Source organism: Gigantopelta aegis, chromosome 4 (assembly GCF_016097555.1).
Source record: "Gigantopelta aegis isolate Gae_Host chromosome 4, Gae_host_genome, whole genome shotgun sequence".
Taxonomy (NCBI): domain Eukaryota; kingdom Metazoa; phylum Mollusca; class Gastropoda; order Neomphalida; family Peltospiridae; genus Gigantopelta; species Gigantopelta aegis.
Window position 1 is genome coordinate 67,304,167 of NC_054702.1, and position 13,931 is coordinate 67,318,097.

The 13,931-nt window shown below is 35.2% G+C and overlaps 1 protein-coding gene across 1 annotated transcript; it reads left to right on the plus strand.

The window, feature by feature from the left end:
* Positions 1-1,167: 1,167 nt before the first annotated feature.
* Positions 1,168-12,867, plus strand: LOC121370974 (mitochondrial import inner membrane translocase subunit Tim13-like). The gene is made up of 3 exons (XM_041496545.1): positions 1,168-1,356; positions 11,021-11,089; positions 11,536-12,867. The coding sequence occupies exons 1-3, from the start codon at positions 1,246-1,248 to the stop codon at positions 11,635-11,637; spliced, it is 282 nt and encodes a 93-aa protein (XP_041352479.1). The 5' UTR covers positions 1,168-1,245; the 3' UTR covers positions 11,638-12,867.
* The last annotated feature ends 1,064 nt before the right edge of the window (positions 12,868-13,931 follow it).

A 13,931-nucleotide genomic window follows, 5' to 3' on the forward strand; every position in this document is an offset into this window, starting at 1 on the left:
AGTGTAATGAGGTAGAACTAATAAAAAGCAACACACTTTATTACATTAATGTGTTCAGTGATTGTGATATTGTTAAATAATTGTGATGTGAGTACAGTAAAGTACCAGTTTTGACACTCCAGTTTTGTATAGTAACAAGATGCAACACAGTTGAGTGTTTGTTGAAAAATAACTGCAACACGAGTTTCAATAAACAAATGTGTTGATATTGGTGTGTTTTGTTCTTAATGCACCTGTCTTAGTCATTCACTGGCAGAATGCCTGCCCCAGATGTGGTGGGTCATGTAAGACTTTGGGTGCAGATACAGGACTTTTCGGGGGAGGGAATGCAACATTTAAAAGTTCATGTATAGTCCTAGTATTCGTGGAGGAGGTGCAACATTTAAAAAGGTCACATATAGAAATTATGGAGAGGGTGTAACATTTAAAAAAGACATCTACGTTATTCATGGAGGGGTGCAACATTTTAAAGAAGTCCTTTTACAGTATTCATGAAGGGTATGCCAACATTTAAAAAGAGCACTTCCAGTATTCAAAAGTACATTAATATGCATTATTTATCAACAATTTTGCCCAGAAAGATCAAGCTATCATTTGTGCTTGTTTGCTCTGAAGGTTTATCTTGATGAACTACATTTCATTTGTCCCCCACTAAACACAAATAGATGTTTGGCTATTCGTCTACTAATTACTGGATTTGATGGCAGGGGTGGGTTGGCGTCTATACCCATCACCATCCCCCCACCCCCGCTCAAGCAGATCCCCCCCAATATATTTTGTGGGCAAGCATGAATTAAATACAATTCTGTTATCAGTCTAAACCCCATGCAAAAATTTCTGCCCACACATGTGGTGGGGTGAAATGTAGGGATGCACACCCCTGGACATATCCATTTTGACATATCAAAGACTCGGGTATGTAATGTCCTGGACAAACATGTTTTTGTGTCAGAATTAATTTATTATTAAACAGCTGCATATTATGTAAAATTTTGGTTGCTTGGTTAGATAGTAAAAGCTTGAAAGCATCCACCCAGTTTATTGGATTGACATAAAGTTACCCATTGTATTGTGGTCGTCTATATATACATTTATAAATTAACGCCTATTTCATTTTATTTGTTAGGTGTATTTTTATAGTTGGTAAAACCGGAAGTCAGTTTATTAGCGCCCCTTCGCACGTGGAATTGTCATTGTGCGGAAGCTCATCTGAAGGTTACGGTAAACTAACTAACAACTGTCAAAATGGATTTTTCACCACCACCAGGTGCCAAATTAGACGCCGCTAATAGAGAACAGCTGATGGAACAAGTTAAACAACAAATTGCGCTTGCCAATGCGCAAGAATTGTTACAGGTAGACTGCAGCATCGATCACGTTTCCGTCGATTGCGTTACGGCGTTTGCTTCTTGATCTTGATGGGCGATTCGTGTTGGGGGTGAGGGTGGAGGGGGATGGCATGACGTGCATACCCCTCCCCCAACACATGCGAGTGTTTTAAATATGTTAGGTAGCTTAGTTATAACTATTACGTTATACAATGTCATGAATATGTATTGCATCACATTTCGGTTAATAATTAAATAGGTGAGTTTGGACTATTATGGTAAAAACCAAAATACTTTCCTCAAAATTAATAGGAAGTTAACTGGTGCCAGTCTAGGAAAGAGTACCGTATTTTCCCCACTATTGGGGTATTGAATTAACCATATGAACTGAGTATTGCATTAAACATTACAAACGATGTAGTGCTAGGCCTGGATTCGAACTCCAGACCATCGGGACTGTAGCCGACCACTGTATCCACTCGACCATGCAGTGGATCAACAAGTGAAACTGCATTTTAATACTTATAAATCTCATAGGGTGTATTTTGACGGAATGAACCGAACGTGTACGGAATAAAACGAAGATTTAGTCCCATGATGCCTCATTCTGTCTTCTGTTCTATATTTTCTTAGCACCCGTGTGGAAGAAATTTTATATAGAATAGTCAAAATGTCTACTTTTTTCCAAAACATAGCGATACACCATTACGAAATATAAACTTCATGTTGTTTTACAGAACAAATTGTTTTAAAATATATTGTATATAACTATCGCTAACCCTAACCCTAACCTTAAACTAATTCCAATGGTTTCTTTAAAGTAGAGGTGGGGCAACTTTTTGCCCCAGTCTATAAGCACAGACACTTTTTTTTAAATAAAATAAAACTGACATAAGCGATAATGTATAGTCGCAGATACTGTGGACTTCAGTCTCCACAGGCTTGGCTGTTTGAAAGAGTTTGACCTGTACCCTTCTATTCTCGCAACCGAACATACGGGTACTTTGACCCCTGGCCACCATTGTTTATCATGTGACACGGTGAAGCTTCTCCTTAGTTACGTATGGTTTGATAGTGAAATGAGGCAACTTTGGTCGATCATTTACAACAGTTAACGGTCACGATACCTAAAACATGTTGTGCAGTTGGCTGCATAAACCATAACATGATGTTAAAAAAAATATCGTTTTACAAATTTCCAAAAGAAGAGACTAGGCGCCGCTTGTGGGTAGGGTCATTAAAACAACAAACCTGATGGAATTCCATGGCTTCCCTCACAGAATGTGACTACGTTGACTTTAATGTTGTTGCTTGTTGACACCAACAGAGATTAATTTAGCAAACAAAATGGTTAAAGCATGTGCAGTGATAACAATCCCACATTATACTGTCAATAAAATACACAATTCCATAGTCTTCCATGACCCCCCCCCCCCCCCCACACACACAAAACGATGCATCCAGTTCTTTAATAAAGAGTATATTCCTTTAGGCCAAAAAAAAAATTGTTTGTTTCCGGTCACCCGACCGGCCCTGAACTTTTTTTTTTTCTGCTGGGGTGGGGTGGGGTGGGGGGAAGCGCACAGAGAAGTTGTGGTCGTGGATCGACAAAGCAGACGACAGAAGTACTCAAGTTGGATAACTCTTACACGTCAGTGTGTGTGTTAAATGGAGGTTGAGGGGTGTGGGGGGGGGGCAGCAGCGATGGTTTTTATACACCCCCACCCCACTTTTTGGCACCTTCTTACGCCGTGCCCTGGACCCAATCACTGGTGTTGTTAGAAACTGGACCCAGACTAGACATGCCTGGACGTTGAATGGATATGAGCATAACTAATTTGTTTGAAATTGGAATCATTAACCAGTGTTCTACGTTGCGACTAAAATGTTCGCGTGGCGACTGACTGAATTTATTATCGTCGCCATCTGGCGACCGACTCCAAAAACATATTAAATTATTTGCCATGTGCATTCAGAGTCCTAGCAGCGAAAACAAATGAAATTTGTTGATATTATTGTGCAGTCGGAACATTTCACTATTTACGAAGTTGTCTGATTGATCACTGTGAATTCCGTATTAATTGTCGGTACAATTCAGAACTCATCATTGATTTTAGTAATTTGGCGAAAACAATCCAGATACTTACAACACATTCATAAATGATACAAAATGAGTAGTGTCGCACTGTGGCGAGTAACATTTTAAGCTTGGCTAGTAAATTTTGTTTGTCCACTAGCCAAAGAAGAGTAAGTTATAAAACCGAGTGTAGAACACTGTTAATAGCACGTGCTCTTATTAGGTACCACGGTAATTGGTGACACACGAGATCGCATGACAGTACGGTAACGTGTGTGGCGATTAAACGGCTTTTATTACAAACTGCTAAATACTGTAGGCCTATAGAGGAAAATATATCGTATTATCGTAACTCCAGTCATCTCATACATTGTAGGTTTATTTTCTAAAAAAAAAAACGTGCGATCTCAAAACAATCAAGGATTTCTCAATACCACATGCACAAACTACAAGTCATCGCGGTTTTTTCACATGCAAAGGTGAAGGTCATTTGAAGAAGACGTGGTACAATTTTCGTTGTTGGCTACTGCTTAGGCCTAGTACCCAGAATTTGTTAATATACACGGGTGTAGCCTGTAGGAAGACACATAAAATTAATATATAAACCATCGATGCTGCTACTAAGTATCCCCTTCTCCGCTTCCTACGCCAGTGATGTAGATAGGCCTATCAACTGCTGGGCATGGGTAATAATTAAATAAACGGAATATTCAAGAATAACCACAAACATTAAACTGTTCACATTTATTTCAGTGTTTCAGTTAATTGGGAATAAATTAATTTGGGTGATTTTAACATGGGTCCGTTCAATAGGCTAATAAACATTAAAACTACAAGTCCGTCCCACAGGGAACGCCTTAGCCCGAGTACTCTGACTGTAAGAGAGCTAGACGGACATTTGAACATAAACACGCTCTCATTATTTATGTCCAAATGTCCATCTAGCTCTCTTACAGTCAGAGTACTTGAGCTAGGAACGTCTTTTTTATTACTATGAAATTTACTACAAATTATTCATTTCTAAGTCGATTGATTTGTAAATTGCACACAAAATTAGTATTGTTTTGTTATTTCCAATACAAGTTGGACAAATCTGTGAAGTTTTTGTGCAGTCATCTACTGACTGGATAAATCTGTGAACTTTTTGTGCAAACATCTATTGACCAACTTGGACAAATTTGTGCAGTCATCCTCTGACAAAACTGGACAAAGCTGTGAAGTTTCTGTGCAGTCATCTACTGACTTTTATTGGTGAAAGGAATAGTTTGAACTTTTTTTGTTTTCCTGTCTTGAAAATGGCATGTGAAACTTAAAACTGACATTGACAGTGAAATTGTTTTTATTTCTCTCTGGCTGCAAAGAGTAAACTAAGATTTTTCAGACAGCTTGCCTTCATGTCTTTCGTCTTGAGACTGAGTTTTTCTCTGGCAAACACATTTAAGGTAGGGTAACCTTTGAACTAAAAAAAACAAAAAATCCTACCTGGGGGAAAATAAAATTGTCAATCGGTCCCACGTACGTGATGTCATCACTATCACTGGGGGGGGGGGGGGGGGGGTGAAGAAGAAAGGAATACAAATAAAAATTGTGTTTTAAAACAAAATCATTAGTGGCATTTTTATATTTTATCTTGAATCATAAACGCGAAACGATAAACATCAAAACGTGAAAGAAAAACAAAATGTTTGATCACAGCGAAAAAAACACTAATTATATATATTTTACATAATGGAATAAATAATATAAAAAAGGAATAAAAGTTAGGCATTTTAACTCCCATATATGTATAAAAAGTACCAGTATTCAGTACTGTCCTGAAAATTAATAAACAATAACACCGTTGGAGCGTTTGACAACTTGAGCTGGCACACATTTAGACAAAGCAATTAATAACATTGTCGCCGATTTGATGACATTTGACCTCTCCAGGCTCTAAAGATAGCTGGTTTAGCTATTCTAGTTCACTCCCACTTTGAAAAAAAAAAAGAGGTGTAAACTTTTTTTAAATTTTAAAGTCCTTTATAATTATTTGATACACTACATTGAACAGTCAACAAGAAACACATTTATAGATTATTTCAGTATATTTTATGCTATTTCAAGCAGTTTGTATTTCACAAAAGCCTCTTGCCTCGGACTCTGACACTCGACCCGACAGAGCTCTGTACACAGGCGTTGACATGTGTTGATTGTGACCAGTTGCAAACTCCGGGTCCTTTGTTTTAATTGGAGTGTAATACCTTGGTAGCTTTCTCACCAAGAATGATGTTATTGTTAACGTTTGTTTTATCTCGTGACCAGCACAGCGGCTTTGACAAATGTCTAGCCTAGTGGCAGTAGATTGATTGTAGGTCCGACTGACGGCAGACTTTAAAATCACAGACGTCTGAAAGACCAGTCAGTTTGACCACTATTTATTTATTTATTATCATTTTAAATCATGCACAAGATGCCAATGTCTGGGCAGGCCGATCCAATTGGCGGATAGGAATTTGTTCCTGTAATAGAAACGGACAGGTGTTTCGGACTGACAAGAATGACAAAAGTAGGACTGGCAAACGCATGTTTTTAAAAAATAATTTCGGTCTCTGAGATCGAGAATCGGTCCCAGACCGGGAAAAAAGGGCTTTTCCCCACCCCTGCTACCTACCCTACTTTGTTTGGCCATGTTACCTGAAACAAACTTCTTTTTTGTGTGGTCTTTATTTTTCATTTAATCTTAGTTGCTTGGATATTATCTATACTTGTATTTATTTTGCCATACTACATCTTATTATTTTATTTTTTAATTTTAAAATAAAGTTTATACTGCTAAATTACACACATATAATAATTATAATATAGGCCTAAATTCTTGTTTAAACTTTATTATTATTATAAAAAAATTGCAAATGTGTCTGTAACAGGCCTGCAGTAAGAAAATATAGGTTGTTTCCCCCCCCCCCCCCCCCCTCCGTGTTTAGTATTTACTTTGGTGCAGAGGGTAAATAATGTGCGTGTGCCTTTGTTTCAGTATATATATATATATAATATGTGTGTATATATCTGTGTATATATCTATCTATATATATATGTATACATATACATACACACACACACATATACATAAATCTAAAAATACATAAAAATCTACTCTATTGTGATCAATATAATTTGGTGGTTGTGGTACATTTGTAAATTTTGCTTGTTCAAGTTAGAGGACTTACCTTTTTACATATATATGTCGTTTCATGGTATTCTACAGTTCAGTGTGTGTGTGTGTGTGTGATCTGCTTTAGCAATTACCTGCAATAAAATGAATGGTCAACTGCCATAGCTGATATTTGTTTTCCATTTTGAAAACACTGTTTGACATGGAGAATATAGCATTTAACCATCTCTTTCATATATTTTCCTTGAATATGCTACATAAGTGCATCTACATGAGGTAATTTAACCCGGGTTAAAAGCAACTTAGGTTAAATATGTGTAGTCTAGTAGAAGGCATACCAATATAGATCAGTTTATTAACAACCATATTTGCCTCCTTTCTCCAGCTGTATACTATTAAAAATTAGTTTTGTAGATATTACTTAAATTGAACTGCAATAACAATTCCAATACAGCACAAGACTGAACAAGAAAATATCTTCAATATCCATTGTGACTAGATATAAAACAACACCAATATTATACATATATATATATTAACCATTATTTACTCAGGTAAGTTTTTGTGTTTTATTACTAAATATACCAGGTTAAACCCTATTATTAAAACATCTGCATGTTTGTTCGACGAGGTAACACTTAAGTTTTATTAGGTTGTAGACCTCGACATAAAAATAACTGAGGGAACTGATTATTTGCTCCCTAATGTAGTTTATTGGGGGGGGGGGGGGGCAATTTAAAATATTACCATATTGATACTACATGTATATAAATTCACATGCCAAAGGGAACTATATATTATTCTCCTTGAACTAATCTCAGGTGTGATGGGTAAGTAGAGAGAGATATTGCTCCCCCTAGATGTCAAGGTCTGAGGATAGCTATAGTTTTATTATTGTTTTTGTTTTTTTGCCTGCATTCAACTGGTAAGGAAGGGCAACATCATGTGGTAATTTTGCAGTCTGTAAAAACAAAAAGAATTTCATTATTTCAAAAAACTGTATTTTGTTTTAAGAATAAAAGAATGTATTCAGTTGAACATTATAACTGTTGCCATTACATCTATATAATAAGATATGACAATAATACTGTTGCAATTTTGAAGTTGTAAAGTAACAACTTTGCCATTGTTTAATTATTACATATTATTTGGAAATAAAATAATTATTAAATCATAAAAATAATTAACTTAATCATGCATACAAATTTTATTATAAATACAAATTATATATTTTGTAGCCCGCATCATAATTATTATATTAATAATTATCTTATCATTTCAAAATTGTAAAAATTTATAATTAACATTACCTGAAAATTGCATCAACAAAAATTATATTCTGCCCAACCTGCCCTGTCCCCTCGACATTCAAAGTACACGGAAACACATCAATACTAAATATAGATTATACTAATTCAGATTCCTGTTGTTCGTTTCTCTTATATGGCAACCCAAGCTGTTATAATACACATAAGACGTATTGCAACTATGTGTTAGCTACAGAAAATAAATGACAATATGTAAGGCATGTAAAAAGTTAATATGATAACTTTATTTTATGTAAACCAGTAATCACTAAGGCTTTGCTTCACCCCCAAAGACCCGGATGATCGGTAACTAGGCCGTGTGACGTCACGCCGGTTCCGAGACTATCAAAGGCTCTAAAGACTAACCCTAACCATTGAAAGGAGGGTACGGGTCGAACTCTTAAAAATATTTTTGGGGCACTTGTTTTTATGTGCTTGCCTTAATAAATGAATGGCAAAAGATATAAAAGGCATATATTTTATTAATTAATAATACCTTTTTGGGTGTTTTATAGGGGCGATTTTTGAATTAATTACTGAAAAAGGCTTGTTTAATCTCAGGGCAGCATGGAGGCATGGTGCTGCACCATGCTAAAACAAGCTAGGGAAAACACTAGATTTAAACTAAAAACTTCATTGTTCATTAAGGACAATAAACTGTAAATGCCATAGTTTTAATAAGTGTACATATATATTTCACAGTAGGCCTAAATGCTCATGATTTACAAAAACCCACCCGAAAACGACGTTTAAATAAAAATAAATGATTTTGCTTTTTTCTCTCTCTTATTTTTTTTTTTTTTTTTTAACTACAACTGAAAAAACCTACGGTCAAGGCCTGAATTAAGAGTGGGGCTCCCAAGTGCATGATCGCATCAAGATAAACATTTCCAGCACGATATTTATTATTGTGATGTTTATCAGAGGTCCAGTAGATGTCAAAATGTTAAAAAAACAGACCGTATGTGTTTACCTTAATTGGTGAACTATACAAGTTCCATTTACCCCTGGCTCGAGTGATATAGCTCAACTGACAACAAGCATGTCAAGCAGTCCCATACCAAAAGATAAATACTGTGCAGTTTTGTACACTATTATATGTTTGTGGCATCTTTGAAAAAAAAATAAAAAAATCTTGATAATGACAAATTTCTTATATTATTATAAACAATATCTTGAAAACATGGATACAGGGTGTGCACTTGGGAATTTGTTTGACTTGCCGTTTGGGCTAGTCATGTCAACACTTTGACTTGCCTGTGAAATTTTTGACTGGCCCAAATTTTATAGAAAAGTATACATTGTGTAGTACTTGGGATACAATATCAGTTTTAGTGGACACACACATTCGGTTTTAAAGTGTTTATAAAGTGGTAGTTGTTATGCAAATACCTAGCTTTTTATCACTATTTTCTACCATGCAAATGAGTAATAAATTGGCCCACATTTTTTTGTCCTACTCCATATAAAAAAAGATAAAAATCTTGTCTTGTCTTCCGATTAGCAGCAAGGGATCTTTTATTTGCACTTCCCATAGGCAGGATAGCACAAACCGTGGCCTTTGTTGAACTAGTTATGGATCACTGGTTGGTGCAAGTGGTTTACACCTACCCATTGAGCCTTGCGGAGCACTCACTCGGGGTTTGGAGCCGGTATCTGGATTAAAAATCCCATGCCTCGACTGGGATCCGAACCCAGTACCTACCAGCCTGTAGACCGATGGCCTAACCACTACGCCACAGAGGCCGGTCCAGATATCAGTGATGCACATGCAAATACAGCACTGTTGTACGCAATTTATGCAGTGCTCTAAAAACAACAGTGCAGCTATTTTTAACAACCACAAAGAGCTTTTGTTTCAGTTGTGCTCAATTATCAATACTTAACTTTTTGGTTGTTTTACAAACATTTCATTTTGGAACTTCCAAAATAATTACGGATGGGACGGTTCGTTTTAGTTTTTTTCCGGTTCAGTTTTTGGTCCGTGTTGATTTATTCATGGTTTGATTTATTCACAATATGTTTTATAAGTAGTACAAGTACGCCAATTATCATACATACATTTTTATCAACTATTTTACGATCAAGACATTTTATTTTTAATGGGTCATTTGTAAAATAATTCTAAATATAAAATTATATCTTGACTTGAAAACAGAAATTGCATTTTTACCATGCCATGTTAGCATGTTGGGTCTGGGATACTTGGGCAATGTGTCCCCCTGGGATTTGAGTTCAGAAAGTTGGCAAAATAATTTTGGGGCAAGAAATTGCTAGGGATAGTCTCTCCAGTATTTGTTTTTTTTAAATTCAATTGTCTTTAGATGCATAATATATGGGTGTCATGTACACATTATACAAGTCTAAAAGAAAGATATATGTCAAGACATATTTCTATAATGTTTATTATTACATTGATAATTGGGAAACGGTGCACTGAACTGTGGGCCTAAAACTGTGGTTTTCGGTAACATCCCTAGAAATATTATGATGTATCATTTGCAAGAAATGTTGATCGCCAGGCAGGCAACACAAGATACAGTTTTGACTTGCCCAACTTTGTTTTGACATGCCTCTGGCAACCGTAAAGTGCACGCTTTGTGTATGTATGCTAGTACGATTGTTTAGTTTGCACATTAAATTTACGTTATAATTTTTACATCAACAAAACAGGATATGCAATTTTAAGCAAAATGGGTTATGTGTATCTGAATTTATTTTTGTTAAGACACAATATCAGTTTCAAATTGTGGTCTTTGTTATTAATATAAATATATGTATTTTTTAGTCTAACCAGTGAGTGCTATTTGTTATTCTTCAGAGAAACCAAGAAATGGACATTTTACCTCCAAATGCATTTATTTTATTTCAGTACTTAGGTGGTATTTAGTCCTTTGATGATAGTATTGTTCACTTTACCCCGTAACAAAACGGAATCCTGTCAAAACCAGCCAAGTTTCAAGGTCCCGAATTTTCTAAATTAATAACACTGGATCCTGTCTAAAGCGGATAAATATTAGGATCCCTGGCATGATCCAGTTTAGACTGGTTTCATTGTATTAAAGTTTTACTCCCAGAATGCTTGTTAATTCTGTATCACATTTAACTTATTAATTACGTGTATATATTGTTAGTTAATTTTGTCCTCGTTTTGCAGAAAATGTCGGAAAAGTGTTTCAAGAAGTGCATTCATAAACCGGGAACATCTTTGGACAGTTCTGAACAGGTATCTAGATGAACTTAAATATTTGGTATATAGCCAACACACATGTAAGCAATGTATAATTACATTTGGGTTTTACTAATCATATGATTACTAATAGCTCTATTATCTGAGTATTACTTTTTCACTTTGTAGAAGAAATACTTCGGAAGCATTTTTAGTCTGATAGGAAAGTGGGCAGGTGGTTGTAGGGTTACATTGCTTTTCCAATTGAATTATAAATGTAGTGTTTTCTCTGAGACTATGAGTCAAAAATTACCAAATGTTTGACATCTAATAACTGAATAAATCAATGTGCTTTAGTGCCGACTGTGGTTTCATTAAACAAAACAAATTTTAACTTTCCTATTGTATTTTATTGACTTCATAAATTATTAAAATTTGAAATACAATAAAATAAAGCCTGTTTTTCAAACCTGACCATTGAAAAAAATCTCTTCTTTTTTCAGAAATGTATAGCCATGTGCATGGATAGATACATGGATTCATGGAATTTAGTGTCACGGACATATAGTAGCAGACTTCAGCAAGAAAGAAACCGTGCACATTGATTATATACTATCACGAAGACTAGTGTGTCAGTTAAGGTTTTGTGTACATTTGTAGTGGGTAATGATATTGAAATCAAATGCACTGGCAAGTGTTTGGCGACTTCATGTGATAGAGAGCTCAGACCACAAGGAGTTTTCATCCCAGAAAGCAGGATGACTGGATTGTTTGTGTAGCACATTTACACCGATTGTGGGAGCTTTTTGAGTTAAATATGCCTCATGTGCAAATCATGATATTCATGTATCGGTTGTTTCTGCATCATGTGGAAACATTTTCAGTGATTATTAAATAACAGACAATCGTAATTAGTTTTTAATATCAGTATCTTGGAACAAATATGATTACATGTATAGGTTTTATATATGAATCGAGTGATTTTGCCTCATTTGTTACTAATCATGTACATCCATGGAAACCCTGTGTTAAATCTGTTAAACTTTAAAAGTGGTTTAATGCATGATAATGTAATTTGCATTAAAGCAAATTTGCAGTGTTGTTACATGTACAAAATGTATATTGTCATACACACAAGACTCACCAGTATTTAACTCACTTCATTCATTTTTCAGTTTGATATACATGTACTTAGTTGCTACATGCCATAGATTGTTATAACCTGCAACAACCTACGCTAGATCCACAGGGGAGTTAAAACTTGTGCTGATTTATATAATGTTGTTTCTAGTGTAAATTGGGGATAACTTGTCTTGTAGTGTTATTAACATTTATTCATTCCTGGAGACACTAAAAATTTCAATTTTATGTCCCGGTAGTTTATTTTTTGTCCGTTATAAATTTTAGCCCACAAATATCTTTTAAAATCTCTATAAATTAAAGATTCCTAAAATAAATTTACATAAAATTAAGTAATATTTGGTGGTATTACTGGATTTTTCTATGTGTGTGTGGGGTCAACTATTACAGTAATTATAAACTGGATGAGCTTAACTGATACCCTCACTTATATGTACAGTTTTATTAACAGCTGAACCAAAGTCTACCTGTACCGACACCCTTACTGTATATTGGAACAAAGTCAGTAAATCAGAACTTGTTTGCATTACTGTAGAATAGTTACACATTTACTTTTGTAAAATTTAAAACTGGTAAACCAGTTTAATGAAGACAGTATGACATTGTTTCAAAAATCTGTATTGCCAAGTGATTTCCTGTTTTTGAGCATTTATTATTTAGAAACTTAACCTTTTACAATAAAGATGTTATACATGTGTCTGATTTGTTATTCATAGGGAAACCAGTATTCAGATTGTTTTAAAACAGTCTATAGAATTTACCCATTAACTGGCTTTGGTATTTTGTATAATTTATGATTCACTCTAGAACCGTAATTAAAATATGTCGAGTGTATCTTTAAATAAAACATACATTCCTTCCTTCCATTTGTACAGGTAACAAATTATATTATGCTATTTATTCATAGCCTTGTGTTCCTAAGTCGTACTGCTTTTTTATATATATAAAAAAAAAAGGGCACTCCATCCAGTTAACCTCAACTGGTATATCAAAGGGCGTGGTATGTCCTGTCCTGTCTTTGGGATGATGCATGTAAAATATCTCTTTACTACTAATGGAAAAATGCAGCAAGTGTATTAAAGACTTAGTGTATGTCCGATGATCAATAAATCAATGTGCACTAGCGATGTAAAACAACTAACTTTATTTTTTTAAATTGGACTTTCTAAACTGGATTATGCGGGGCAGGCAAAATGTTCTGGTATACAAAAAAAATTGCACCAAGTCTACCGGTACATATTATTTATGACCATCTATCGGAGCAGAGATAAATATTACAGTATAAACTATGATAATAAATTATTTTATATTCTTAGTTTTTTTGTTTGTTTTTTACCGACCTCGGTGGCGTTGTGGTTAGGCCATCGGTCTACAGGCTGGTAGGTAATGGGTTCGGATCCCAGTCAAGGCATGGGATTTTTAATCCAGATACCGACTCCAAACCCTGAGAGTACTCCGCAAGGCTCAATGGGTAGGTGTAAACCACTTGCACCGACCAGTGATCCATAACTGGTTCAACAAAGACCATGGTTTGTGCTATCCTGCCTGTGGGAAGAGCAAATAAAAGATCCCTTGCTGCTAATCGGAAAGAGTAGCCCATGTAGTGGCGACAGCAGGTTTCCTCTCAAAATCTGTGTGGTCCTTAACCATATGTCTGACGCCATATAACCGTAAATAAAATGCGTTGAGTGCGTCATTAAATAAAACATTTCTTTCTTTCTTTCTTAGTTTTTTTTAACACTACCCAGATTCATACACC